The following is a 13574-nucleotide window of genomic DNA, read 5'->3' as shown; positions in this document are numbered from 1 at the left end:
CCCCCCCCCACACACACACACACACACACACACACAACTTAAAAGTGACAGCGGGGGGGGGGGGGGGGGGGGGAGGAGCCGGTGCAGAGGCACCTTGGACCCCCTCTGGATGTGTATTAACTACTTTCATTATGACAATCAGGATGTTTCCGCTGGCGCTTTGAGCACCTGGCATCACAAAACCTTCCCAAAGACTCACACACACACACACACACGCACACAGAGTGATGAATAGCACACACAAACTGTCACACAATTCTGAAGCCAAGGCTCGACTTTGTTTTTGTTGTTCAGTGGTTTTGGTGTCTGATGGAAGCAGAGCACTCGCACATCACGTGGTTTCCTTTTGAGGCCCCTTTGTGTCTTTTGATGGGAAGTCGCTTCCCAAAGTGCTCAGCAGCGTTGCAGGTCTTCCTGTAAATTGTAACACCTGCCTCGAAACGAGAAGAAATGAAGTGTCTGTCACCGCGGTGGACTGGCTGCACTGGATGAAGTGAATCAGCATCCGTTCTCTGCAAGGACCTGATGTTAAAAGACGCAGAACGAAAGCACAGCTTCTCAGCAAGCAATCGACCCATCTCCTCTAATCTAGATCCTGGTAATCTGCCTAAATTTAAAGAGCACAAAGCTAAAAAAAAAAATGTCCCTTTTGAGGAAGAAGAAAACCCCGCTGTAGACTTGGTTTTATTGCCTGCACGCTGAAACATGAATGAATGTGAGGCCATCGGCGTGGGAGCGCTCACTATTTACAGCACATCAAAGAGGAGGAAGAGGTCTGAAGGTCCTGCGCGTGGAGGTGATGGAGTTCAACCTTTAGGCGGGAGGGGTTTCTTCTTTTTTTTTTTTTTTATTGCTCTTGCCCATGAAATGGATGGAAATGTGTGGGGGGGAGGGGGGGGGGGGTTGTGTCAAAGAGGGAAGGGGATTAGAAGGCTTCTTTAATGAGGGCGGGGTTCGATCAAAAATAAATCTAAGAGGCCCTCATGTGAACAGTAACAGATGTGTAGTTAGTTAGCACTATCGCTATTTAGCAAAGGCTCTTTGCCTTTGTGGAACTTTGTTTGTAACCCCCCCCCCCACTCCCCCCCCCCCCACACACACTCCTCCCAGTGCCTCAAAGACTTCTACCCCTGGTCCATGCGTGTGTTCAGCAGGAGCACTTCTACCCAAAGAAGGAGGCTTCGCCCCTCTTTTTTTTCTTTTGCAGCCCCCCCCCCCCCCCCCCCCCTCAAACATCAGACCCCCCTGATTCAAACGAAAGAGCTGTTCCACACTCCATGAAACTCTCCCAGTTCATGCTGCATTTGGGAGGAAGTGGTCCCACTCCCCCCCCCCCCCCCCCCCCCCCCCAGGAAAAATGGGAGATGAAACCTCCAATAATTGAAGGAACTAGAGGAAATATACATATATAAATATATCTAAGTGAGATGTTTGTGTATGATATTATAATTGTGAAGAAAAGTGTGAAATATATATAGGCTTAGATTAAATTATATACTGTAAAATGTCATCATCTCTTCAGTTTTATATATTAGTGACCCTTTTGTACAGATTTTTTTCCTTTTTTAATTCATTGAGAGAGATATTGCATTTCACACTGAGATTATTTATTCATAAGCAGAACATTTTTATATTTGTTTAAGAATATCTGTATAGATAACAGTTAGCCTCTGTAATATATATATATGCTCTTATAAGTTCCTTTTTAAATTTGAGGGTTTTCTTCACAAACACCGGGTCGGGATGTTGAGAAATGCTCATTCAGCTCGTCTGCGCCTTTGCCTCCTTGAGTGAAGGGTCACGACTCAGGTGTGAGGGGCGGGACCAGCACCTGGGCTTTATTTTGCTACTATCCTCCTGATTTCAAGGGTTGTTGTTGTTGTTTTTTTGGGGGGTTTTTTCCTGCTTTTTGTTTGTGCTTGTGATTCAGCTGGTGTTTATTGTGGTAACTGCCGTGAAACGGTGCGTTCAGGGCCAACAAGGTGCTTTTCACCTGGAAGGACACGATGCATTATGGGGCTTTAAAGTCGCCGCTAAAACCACCCGGATGGATCAACGAGGGAATGACGTGCAGTTTTATCTCTTCCTCTTTCTTTTTTTTTTTCTCCTCCATTTTATTCCCAAAGGACCAACCTGCATTCTTATCGTATGTATATGAGATTTTTACATGAATGTGTGGATGTTCAAAAATTCTTGGCATCAAAAAGTAGAAAAACTAAAACTGACTTGTAAATAGGCCGAGTCATTCCTAGCGAGTTCGACGAATTGTTATGTCCCAAAAAAAAAGAAGAAAAAAATATGTTTTATTGGTAAACTACGACGGTGGGTTCAAAGGTGTGTACAAACATTGCATGTATAGTCTCAAGCAATCGCACGGTGCAGTCGAGAAGAAAAATAAAATAAAGTCTACATGTTTTCTCAACAACAAAAAAAAAAGAGAGAGAAAAGAGAGAGAGAAGCGGTTGTGTGTGTGTGTCCCGCCGCACAAACAGGAAGTACGAGGTGTTATATCGGTCGCACACGCGTGTTCGGCCCCCCACTACTGTGACGTCGCGTGACCCTCGAGGGCGAGGCGAAGGGATCCTTTAGTGCTGGAACGCCACCCCCCCCCCCCCCCCACCCCCCTGAGCAGAGACGTCTCCTTCCGTGCGTAGAGTAGTGTGACATAAGAACAAAAACAATACAGAAAATAGATCTATAATATTATGACATATATATATATATAAATTTAAAAAGCCTACTGATAGTGGAGATACTAATTTATCAGTGTGGATGATATTCTGTGAGAAATGTGTGTGTGTTTTTCCCCGTGAGAAGACAGTCGGCAGTTGAGGCCGCTTTCTTTTGTACAGAACTTGCTGTGATTGTGCGTCCAATAAAGTGCAGCTCTCTTGTACAGTGGTGGAGTCCTGATTCCTAGTGACTCCTTCTGTGTTTCCAAGGCAACGAGTGTTCAAAGGGCCAAACGAATGAGATCAAAGCTCTCGCACAAACACACGCGGTCTGTTTTGAAGTGGTCATGATTTTTTTTTTCTTTTCTTTTTTTTCTTTTTAATTGATCCAAAGGGACACATCGTGGTCAGATCTAAAAAATATAAAACGGTTTCCGACTTCAAGTTCTATTTACACGGAAAATCTACACAAAGAGACTCGGCGACAAACGCACACGCCGCCGCACATCTTTTTTGGCACCAGCGTATGTACAGAACATTTTAACGTGCTCCCCCCCCCCCCCACCCCCCATCCGGTGATGGCGAGGGCGACTTTTGGAACGGAAGTGGCTCAGGTGTCCTGGCGCGGCGGCGGCGGCCTCCGACCGTCCGTGCGGCGGTACGGCGTGTTCCTCAGATCTGAAGGCAGAGAGGAGAGCGTCAGACCTGCTGCGGCCTTTTGTCTCCAACACAACCACAATGGGTGGTGGGGGGGCTACCGTACCTGTGATGATGTCCTCCAGAGCGCCGTCCTTCCCCTCGCGCACCTGAGGCTTCACCTGCCTCTTCTTCAGTTCCGCTATCAGGTCCATCTTCGGCATCATCATGGGCCCCTGCGCCGAAAGGAAGGCGTTTGAAATCAGAGCAGGTGAGTTTACAGTAAAACGTCGACCATTTAAAAAAAGGTGCAACGGGGGGAGGGGGGGGGTCCTTCGGTCGCTCACCTTTTGGCCCCCGGCCTTGCTCGGAGAGGGCGGCGCCTTTTCCTCGCTGCTCGCGCTCTCCGCTTTCTTCTTCTGCTGCTCGATCTGCTGCTGCGCCGCCTGGGTTCAGTTTGGGAGAAAAGAAACGAATCAACGCGACGAGACGAAATGCCTCAAACGAGGATGAACGTCGGAAGAAAACAAGCCGCTCACCTTGTAGGCCTTTATCAAGCGGCCAAACGTCGGGAAGAACATGGACGGCTGCGTGGTTTTGGGGTTCTCGCCGAAATACTCCACTGCAGAGGCGTACGCTTCCTGGAGTTTGGGGGGGGGGGGGGACACAGAAAGGTCAGATACCTAGAAGACCACGTGATGAAGGGATGAAGTGTGTGAACGAGACGCGGCGCTGACCTGAGCCGTCTTGCTGTCTTTGATCAACGTCTCCAGCTGCTGGCTGTTGCTTTGGATGAAGTCCCTCAGCACGGGGCGGTCGTCCTGCTGGAACTCCTTTTGGGTCGCCTCCATTCCCCGCTCCAACGAGCGGATGTCCTGCAGGATGCCGTCCAGCGACACTGGCAAAGAAACGGGGGGGGGGAGTTCAGTCACGCTACCGGTTTGAATGCCGGGGGGGCCGCCGCTGGACCTGCTGGGGGGGGGGGGGGGGGAACGTACCGAGTGCGGCCTTGTCCACGAAGTGGATCTCCGTGTGGAAGTTGGCCAGGTCGGGGTATTTCTCCTGGACGATGCTGGTGATGAAGTGAAGAAGCGTCTGCGAGCGGTCCGTTGACTTTGTCTCCAACAGCTGAGGAAGGCGTTTCGTTCATTTAGTTACTACAGGTGACTTCGTGGCGTTCGCTTTGCCCCGCGGGAACAACGACGGGACGGCGGTGAATCTTATCCGCGCTAACGTTAGCGAACCATTCCGCTAACGGTCCAACCAGAACCAAACCAGTGGGGGATGACTCGAAGGTTCAAAAGGTGACGCGGGATATGAGAGTAAATGGGGAAAAAGGAAAAGCGGCGCTTACGAGGTCCAGGCTCTGCAGCCGGAAGCCGTACGCTGCGCCCCGCTTACTGCTGTTCATGTAGTTCCCGAAGGCGAGGACGATCTGAAAGGAAGCACACCGGAGGACTTTCAGCTTAAAAAAGCAACTTCAGAATGTCGCCTTCTATTTTTTATTTTACTTTTTTCCTCACCTCTAAGATTTTTTTCAGTTTGGTTGAGGACTTGATGGACATGGACGCCGCGATGATGGAGTTCAGTTGCTGCGGACAAAGTAAAAAAAAACAAAAAAGACAGAATCAGTGCGTCTGTTGAGGAGCTCGAGTGGGAAGCCGTGGGAGGGATTTTCTGACGAGACCGACCGGCTGCAGGCGTTTCACCGTGTCCGGGAAGTTGCCCATGAAGGTGAAAGTGCTGATGCGCTGCTTCAGGCGGGGGATCTTCCCGAAGCGCAGCACGAACTGATCCTCGTCGGTCAGCTCCTCCAGCGGGCGCCCGTCCTTCTCGTAGTTCAGCAGCAGCTTCATCTCGTAGTCGGACGGAATGAAGGGCACGAGTATCTCCAGGAGGTCGATGGACAGAGACTTCTGGTCGTACCTGTACGGAATGAATAGGGGAGGTCACAGAGGTCAGTGCACAGGGGGGTGGGGGGGGGGGTGTCTCAGAGAAGCACCTACGTCTCTATGGCGGTGCAGATGGCGGACGGGTTCATCCCCCCCTTGCGTAGGCTGATGGACAGATTCTTCGCCTTGTTGGCTTCGATCAAGGACAACTTGCTGGGGGCCTTCTGGACCACCTTCTTCTTGATGGTGGACACGTCCGTTGTGTTCCCCTGGGCCCTGGTCTTAAAGTGTTCCTCAAACATGTCCATGTTCAACTCCTGGTGAAGACAGAACGAAAAAGATGATACAGGAGAAATAGGGGGGGAGGGAGGGGGGGGGGGGGGAGTGTTTCCACGCTGCAGATTTTCAAATTGAAGTGAAAGGAAAAAGGGCTGCCTGCTTACATCTAAGACCTTCTCGTCATCGAGGTCGTTGAAGACGGTGCCCGTCACCTGGTTTGGTTTCAAGGCCTGCCAGTTCAACAGCGGCATCCTGAACTTGGTCTGGATGGGCTTCTTGGTCTTCACCGCTGGGGAGACAAACAGAAGAAGATCAAGTCAGGACAGAAAGGTCCACGGCTCCAGCGCGGCGGTTCAACACTCCTTCTCCTCTCGGGCCTCACAGGATTGAGGGTTTAGCGCTCCAGGCGGGGGAGGCGGTCCACCACCGGGCGGAGGGGGTGGTGGTGGGGGTCCAGAGCCAGGCGGTGGCGGAGGTGGTGGTGGTGGTGGTGGTGGTGGGGGTCCAGAGCCAGGCGGGGGAGGTGGAGGAGGGGGAGGAGGAGGTGGTGGCACGGCGCCGCTACCCCCTAGAGGAGGAGGCGGCGGCGGTGGTGGAGGAGGAGAGGCCGCCCCCTCCGGGCCACCAGCAAGAGGAGGAGGAGGTGGTGGTGCTGGAGCGGCAGAAGCAGGGGAGGCCGCATCGGAGGCCGAGACCTGGACGTACTCCATCACCGTGACGGGCACCACCTGGATGTCCAGACCTCCGGAGGGACTGCGGCCCAGGCGGATCAGGCCCTTGTCCTGCAGCTCCTTGACCTTCTGCTCCAGCTCGGATGAGGTCGGCGGCGCGGAGGTGCTCAGGCGCTCCCGGTCCTTCTCCCGCTCCCGGTCCAGCTCCCGCTCCCGCTCCCTCTGCTGCAAGGCGCCCACCTGGGAGCAGGAGTCCCGCAGGCTCTCCTGTCCGACAGAAACGTGTTATTTTTGTATTTATTGCTGCTGACACTAGGGGGCGGTAAGCATTCAGGTGAAGGTGTGTCAATGTCACGTGACCCACCAGGAAGCCAGCCTGATGAATTGATGGGAGTGTAAATAAATCTATGCATGGATCTGAAGGCACAATAAGATATTGAGCTTCTTACAAATATGATCCATGATTTTCCTTCCTTTTAAACCAACACTGGCAACATGCAGGTGATGCTGCGGGAAAAGTCACTGCGTCATTTAGGTTCCTCCTCATGTCGGGAAAAATGTCAATGGCAACCTGTCAAATGATGGTTGAGATATATGTTCTTCCCTGGAGCCACTGCCGCTATCAGGTCACGGTCATTTCGACCATCCATCTTTCTTATTTCATATCGAGGATGATTCGATTTTAACTCTATTAAATATTTAACGGCTCATCTGACCTCACCATGACGAGGCGAAGGCCCTTGTTACACCGTGTAGACGTGACGGGGGGGGGCGCAGCTCTTACTTTGAGCAGCTCCGTCTCCTTGGTGGCCTGCATGAGCTGAGTCTCCAGCTCGGACATCCTCTCTGCGGTCTGACCCTCGATCTCCTGAAGCCGGGCGCTCAGCTGCAACACAGACAACACGGACTCAATAACCCAAAGCGACCCCCCCCCCCCCGGGCCTCCATTCGTCTCCGGCCCTCGGCTGACCTGCGCGTTGTGGTCCTGCAGCTCGTCCACGTGCTCCAGCACCCCTCCTCTGTTCTCAGCGTCCTCCAGCAGGGCCCCCACGTCCAGCACGTTGTCCAGGTAGGCCTGGATCTGCACCTGCAGCTTCTCGCTCTCCGTTTGCTTCAGACGCTGACGCACACACACACACACACACACGTTAACGGCTTATTACAGCTGCTATGACCCGTTTTTATGTTGATAATGTGCATCCAAAAAGCAAGCAAGTAAGTAATCAATCGGAAATTCTCTTTGACGTTTTGACATTTATGGCTCTGCTAGATTCATCTAGACATTTTGCCTGTAGAATAAAAGAAGGGAAGCGTCGTCACGTGTCACTAGCAAAGGGGAAAGTGGACGAGCATGCTGCTTAACATCCTGTTAATTGCAGGGAAAGGGGAAATATAACTGAGTTAATGTATTTATGAAGCAGCAGAAACAAGTTGCTTTACGTAAAGAGTCGCGTTCCCTCTTTGAGCTTTGGTCTTATATATTCATGCAAACTCACCCCGAGATACTTGTCCAACCCGTGGTTAGTGAACTCGAACTGCAGATGAACGCGGAAGTTCATGTTCTCCACCGAGTGCACCACGATGTTGATGAACTGCATGCAGGCCACCTGGACACAGAGGCGATCAACCGTTAAAGGAGTCCCCGACACCTGTCAGTCAGCCGCTCGTCAGGGGAAACGCACCATGAAGTCGATGTTGCTGTCGTCATTGATGAAGTACTCCATCAACTTCTCAAAGCGGTTCTTCTCTCTGCTGACCTGAGAAGGGGAAAAGGGTCGCCCTTCTGAATATATGCAGTTCTGGAACGACAGTTGGGAGAGAAGGGGGGGCGGGGGGGGCGGGAGGGGGCCACTCTCACCTCTTTGAAGTTGTCGAACGCAGACAGAATGATGTCGTGTCCGCCTCGGACCAGGCACACGGCGGCCAGCAGCTCCAGCACCAGGGCTTTGGTCCTGTGGGCCGGCACGGCGGCGGTTAGATGCGGATGCAGGCAGACACACACACACACACACACACACACACGTGCACTCACCTGGGATTCCTGCTGTTGAGGCTGAGAGTGATCTCGTTCACACAGCGCGGGTGAGTCATCACCAGGTTGAAGCCGGACTGAGAGGAAGCAGGACGGTGAGATTAGAGATAAAACATATATATATATATATTTATGTATTTAGAAAATGTTCACGTTCTGCTAATAGAACGCTGTTCACTGAAAGAGGCTCTACCTGGTAGTTCATGATGGCTCGCAGGCACATGATGCACACGTGCACGTCGTCCCTCTGGTTGTACGAGTGGGACTTCTTGTGCATCTTGTTGGTCAGAGTGGAGCTTATTCTGAGGGGGGGGGGGGGGGGGGGGAAAGGAACGAGCAAAGGACGTGAGCGTGATTGAGAGGTCGAGGGGTAACGCAGCGCGTCAAGAAGGAAAACAAAGGTGACTTGCAAAAAAAAAAACGAAACGCCCAGTTCTTCTGCCCCTCACGCCGCTCCCCACTTCTGCCCGGGCCGTGACTCCGTTTTCGCACCAGCTTCAAGTTCCCCCTTTTCAGTCGTCGGTTCGGGTTTACCGCGGTGAACGTGTTTATGTACTCGTATGGTCCGCAGACGTCTCTGTTCTCACCTGACGGTCAGAGCTCGGGCCGCTCTGCTCATGCCGTGTGACGGGGAGCTTCGGGTCAGGTCCTCCATGGACCTGTCGGACGGTTTCGCTCGCTCTGACAGCGAGCCGCCGTTCTCCAAGCCGTCCGCATCGAACCTGCAGAGTTCACACGGGTCAATGATGGGGGGGACGACGGGGGCGGCCTCGGGGGGGGCGCCGCGGGACTCCCCCCGTTAAAGATTCGGCACTCACGAGACGTCGCTCTGGGCGTGGGACAGGTACTCCAGCAGGATGTCCAAGCCTTTGTTCTGCTCGTTGAGGAACTCCTGAGCCCATCTTCAGAGAGAGAAAGGAAGCAACTAAGAGAGATTTTGCAACCATAGATTCGGCGCCCAGATTGGATTTAAAATCAAGAAGTGACACAATGTTGCTCTCACAAAGGAGACTGCTGTTGACTTTAAAAGCCATGAACCGCAATCTTGCTCAATACGGTGTGTGTGTGTGTGTGTGTGTGTGTGTGTGTGTGTGTGTGTGTGTGACCAGTAGCTTGTGGTAGCTAATGTTAGCGTACTTCTTGTCATGAGACGGCCCTCACTGGGCTACATTTAAATCGGTCATCCTGGGGTTGTGGCCTGTTGACGGAAGGCGTCCAGCAGACCTCAAACTGACCATTTTTCATAGCCGTGACGCCAATAATTGGAAACTATCTGGGGTTTATTTCCTTTCTACCCTGCGTGGTTCTGGGCCACCGGTGGCGCTGCAGAGCAACGGGTGCGTGTCGCACAACTCCATTCGTTACCCGATGTGGTTGGTGCGAAGCGATATCTCCAAATCCCTGAGGACCTGGGTGGCCTCCTGGATCCTTTTCTTCAGCTAGAGGAGGAGAAGAGAAGAAGTGGGGGGGTCAAGACATCGCTGCCGCAGACAGGAGATTCGAAGAGGTTGTTGAATAAAAGCAACGCTGTGCACTGACCCTGCGGGACACCCCTCCTTGATCCTGGTAGCAGCTCTTGATCTTAGCCAGGTAGATGGAGGGGGGGCTCTTCACCTGGAAACGCTCCTGGGGAAGGAAGGGTTCACAGGGAAAGCGGCTGTTGACCCATTGATTTGATCGTGAGGCGACCGCGCCGGAGGCCCCTTCCCCTGCGAGGCCCGTTCATCAGGCTTATTGTCACAACAGCTCTCTGTTTCCATGGCGACGCCATCAGTTTCCGCCACAGAGAGAGCGCCTCGGGGTTTTTTTTTAGTTTTTTTTTTTAGCCTTCACCACATGTCCCCTCTTGATATTTACGTCCTGTCACCTCTGCTTTTTATTGTTACCATGGTTACCAATGTGGTTTGAGAGAGAGAGAGAGAGCGAGGCCTCACCTGGTCGCAGACCAACTCCCACTTCTTGTCGTTGTCGTACTGACTCAACAGCTTCAGTTTGTCTGGAGGAAGGTTCATGTAGCTCTGCAAAGAGAGGGAGACACGCATCGCCACGTCAACACATATGGACGATGGCGTTCTCGCTCGCCAAAACAGGTGGCGGCACTTTCGGGAACCTTTTGCGCCAAACGTTCAAATCAAACCGAGCCGCCAATCGTCTTCCGGTCGGAAGCACAGATGACGCAGTGTTTGTTTAAATGTGTGCACGGTTGTCAGTAGGAACTGAAAATGCCTTCGCTCATCGCAAAGAAATCATTCTGCTGATCATTTTTCTGTGCAATGATGAATGATTGAATTTTACACCACTTTGGTAAAAAAAAAAGAGTTTCCCTCGTTTATTGAACGCTGATGATTGAGCTATTGATTATTGCATCATATGGACTTTCTAACTAAATGTAACTCTTATCACATACAGTCCCTGTACGTCACATTATGTTTCTAAATTCCCCTTAACCCCCCCCCCCCCCCCTGCACCTCCCTGGTGCAGGTTGACTTAACTGTCTGAGGGAAGTTTCACCACCTCCCACCTCCCCCGAATAAAGACACTTTATTTGGGGCCATTCTAAATAAAAACCTTTAGTGACAAAGTTCAGCTGCTTTCTTTTGTTTGTCAATAATTACATTCTTATTTGTGTCTGGATTTCCCCCGCCCAGAACCAGAAGGCGAGACCAGTCCTTCCAGTTGCCCCGGGGTGTCGCTACTGAATAAGTAACCAGAATCGCACCTCGGACGAAAAGTAAGAGAAACGGAAAGAGAGAATCGGGCGGTGGCTGCCGGGGCGTTTCCTCCTGTTTGGGGTAAAGGATGGGGGGGGGGGGGTTGAGGGTGTTTGGGGGGGGGTGTAAGGACTTCTATGCACACGAGGAGAACGTTTAGCCTCGGCGTCGTTGCTCTGCTCGTTGCCTGGTTTGAAATCCAGAATTATGTCCTGGGGAAGAGGAAGTGAGGTCATACGCTCTCAAATGTCAAAGGGCGTTGGAGGCATGAGGTGGTGAGACGTGCGCGTCTTTTCCTGCGTGCACATTTCCATCCGAAGACGAGGTTTTGTGAACTTAGGTGAATCAGGGGTGTGTGATTTTTAACTCGAATAAAGTATTGATGTCTAATTAGAAACAATTATATCTAATTATGAGTTTCCTCGATGGGGTTTTCAGTTACTCTATTTTGGTTTGCAACAATAACAAGTTCATCATCTACACAAACATAACTGCTGATGTGAGTCCTAAATGAGGACACAAAAGGGAATTAGAAGGGCAGCTAAAATAATGTAATACATGCATATTGAATTATGCTCTTCATCTACCTTCCAGCACCCGTTTGCTTTCTACACCTGCAGACGTCAAGGCGTTCATCCAGAGACAAAACATCACGTGACACGCTGTGTGGATTTGATATAAATAAAATAGACATTTTTTTCGTCAAAGTCAAACCTCTCCTCGATATTAACGGAGCAGCAGCGGTGTATCAGCTTAGATCTTTGACTGTGTTTATTCTCATTAATGCGATATAGGTGAGGGTTGAAAGACAAACATCTGAACTTTGACCTTTTTAATAAATTCCCTCGTTTTTCTGTTTCAACATCAGAAATAATGTGCGATTTAAGTGCGTCTGCAGCTCTCATACTAAACATCAGGTCTGATGTGTCACCCTTAATGGTTTCTCAAGAGCGTAAAGTTTTGGTAGTTTAAGTACCGTGATGCAAGACTGTTGAAAGAGAGGTGGAACAATTGCTTTCCGGTCTTATGGTCTCAGGCATGTAAATATGTTGCTCAACTTCCCCTTGAGGCCGGGGCCGCCTGAGCGTGCACCAACCACCGCGTTTCTAAGCCGACATCCTGACATCCAACACGCGCCGAACGGACTCGGCTCGTTGATAACGGTGAATTTAGGGTGGAGGGTGACCTTTGTGACGAATGTGCTGGTGAAATCTTTGCCTAATCACATTTAGTTTTGAGACATTTGGAAACGTCTGGCCCTCTGGATTTAGATTTTCCAAAAGATTGAGGGACAAAAAGGGGGGGGGGGGGGGGGAAATGGCTTTCGTCACAGCCAGTCGGTGTTTAGTCCACCTGTAACACCTTTTCTTGTGCATTGAATCATATATATATATATATAAGTGCATGAGATTCTACTAGGAAACCACAGCTGGCATGTGTGTTACTCACCAGCACCACGTTGAAGCGCTCCTCCAGCTCGTCCTCCGGAGGCATGGGTAGTTTAGGGGGAGCCGGCTGCATCTTCTTCTGCGGGGTCGAAGCGGGGTCACCCGTTCCCGGAGCTCCTCCGACCGAGTCCCTGGCCTCTCGGCCCTCGGACGGATCCTGCTCCAAGCCCCCCGCGGCCACATTCCCCATCACTAATCTCCACAAGTAATCCAGGAGGAAAGCTTTACACAAACCCTTTTCTCCCGAAATGTATTCCAAAAAAAAAAAAAAAGAGGGTCGCTCTCTGAAGGACGGGAGCAAGCGAAAGCTCAAATCAAACTCAAAGTGTTCCGGCCTACAAGGAGTGTAACATCAAGGACTCTAGTCTACCAAATCCGCCTTTGTCCTGAGGACAGGGTGGGTGATGCAGCAAAGTTGCGCGTCCTCATTTCTGTCCTCGCATCAGCATATTTCTCCCTGTGCGTCTACAGGTACCTTTTTTCTGCGATAGGGACACACGCCTTGGTGGGGTCTGCTGCGCTCGAGAGAGAGAGAGAGAGAAAAGCCCCACCTAAGTGGCACTTAGTGGCACACTTGTTGACCGAGAGAACTCCTCTGGTGAGTGAGTAGACGGGTCTGCGTGTGAAAGGAAGGAGAGGGGAGTGTGACACCCTCTGTAGCACAAACAGAAACCACAGACGCACAAAAGCAGAAGAGCAACTTCCTGTGCATGACAGCAACAACAGCAGCAGCAGCAGCAGCAGCAGGAGGAGGAGGAAGACAGGGTGGAGGACAAACTGATGTTGGTGTTGGGTGAACAATATAAGGAGGATGATGAGAGACAGAGAGATATAAGGCAGCACAGGAATTAAATAATGCAACAAAAAAAACTGTCAAATGTAAAATAAATATATGCTACGGTGCAGGTGTAAAATGAGTCAAAGCAAACTTTCTCTCACTTTACCATGAACCCAGCTTGACTTGCACTGGGTGAGGTTTGGTTTGGTTTCCTTTACATGGGGCAAGGTGGATGTGGAGGACAGATGAGAGCAGCTGCGTTTCTCCAACAGCGTCGCTCGGTGTCCACAGGCGTCTACTGCATGCACGGCTGATGCGTTCGGGGTCTCCTCGGAAATTATTACTTCCTAGTGTTTCACTGTAAATGGGCTTTGTGAAGGAATTAAAACGACATAAATAAATACTGTCCTTTCTCTGATGTCGCTTACGGGGAAACACTCCTGATTTTATCTGCT

General features: G+C 51.0%; 1 protein-coding gene across 1 annotated transcript; it reads right to left on the bottom strand.

Annotated features, from left to right (window-relative positions):
- Positions 1-3020: 3020 nt before the first annotated feature.
- fmnl1a (formin-like 1a) lies at positions 3021-13450 on the bottom strand. Its single transcript, XM_037475750.2, has 25 exons — positions 12343-13450; positions 10117-10200; positions 9722-9808; positions 9548-9621; positions 9001-9084; positions 8770-8904; positions 8376-8484; positions 8183-8259; positions 8009-8102; positions 7833-7907; positions 7647-7757; positions 7121-7270; positions 6935-7036; positions 5862-6417; positions 5644-5768; positions 5315-5517; positions 5000-5234; positions 4832-4900; positions 4663-4743; positions 4307-4436; positions 4046-4206; positions 3848-3949; positions 3656-3754; positions 3436-3544; positions 3021-3350 (listed from the first exon to the last, which is right to left on the bottom strand). The coding sequence occupies exons 1-25, from the start codon at positions 12529-12531 to the stop codon at positions 3283-3285; spliced, it is 3309 nt and encodes a 1102-aa protein (XP_037331647.2). The 5' UTR covers positions 12532-13450; the 3' UTR covers positions 3021-3282.
- Between the last annotated feature and the right edge of the window lie 124 nt (positions 13451-13574).

Source organism: Pungitius pungitius, chromosome 12 (genome assembly GCF_949316345.1).
Source record: "Pungitius pungitius chromosome 12, fPunPun2.1, whole genome shotgun sequence".
NCBI classification, from domain to species: Eukaryota; Metazoa; Chordata; class Actinopteri; order Perciformes; family Gasterosteidae; genus Pungitius; species Pungitius pungitius.
This window is presented reverse-complemented; position numbering and strand designations above follow the sequence as displayed.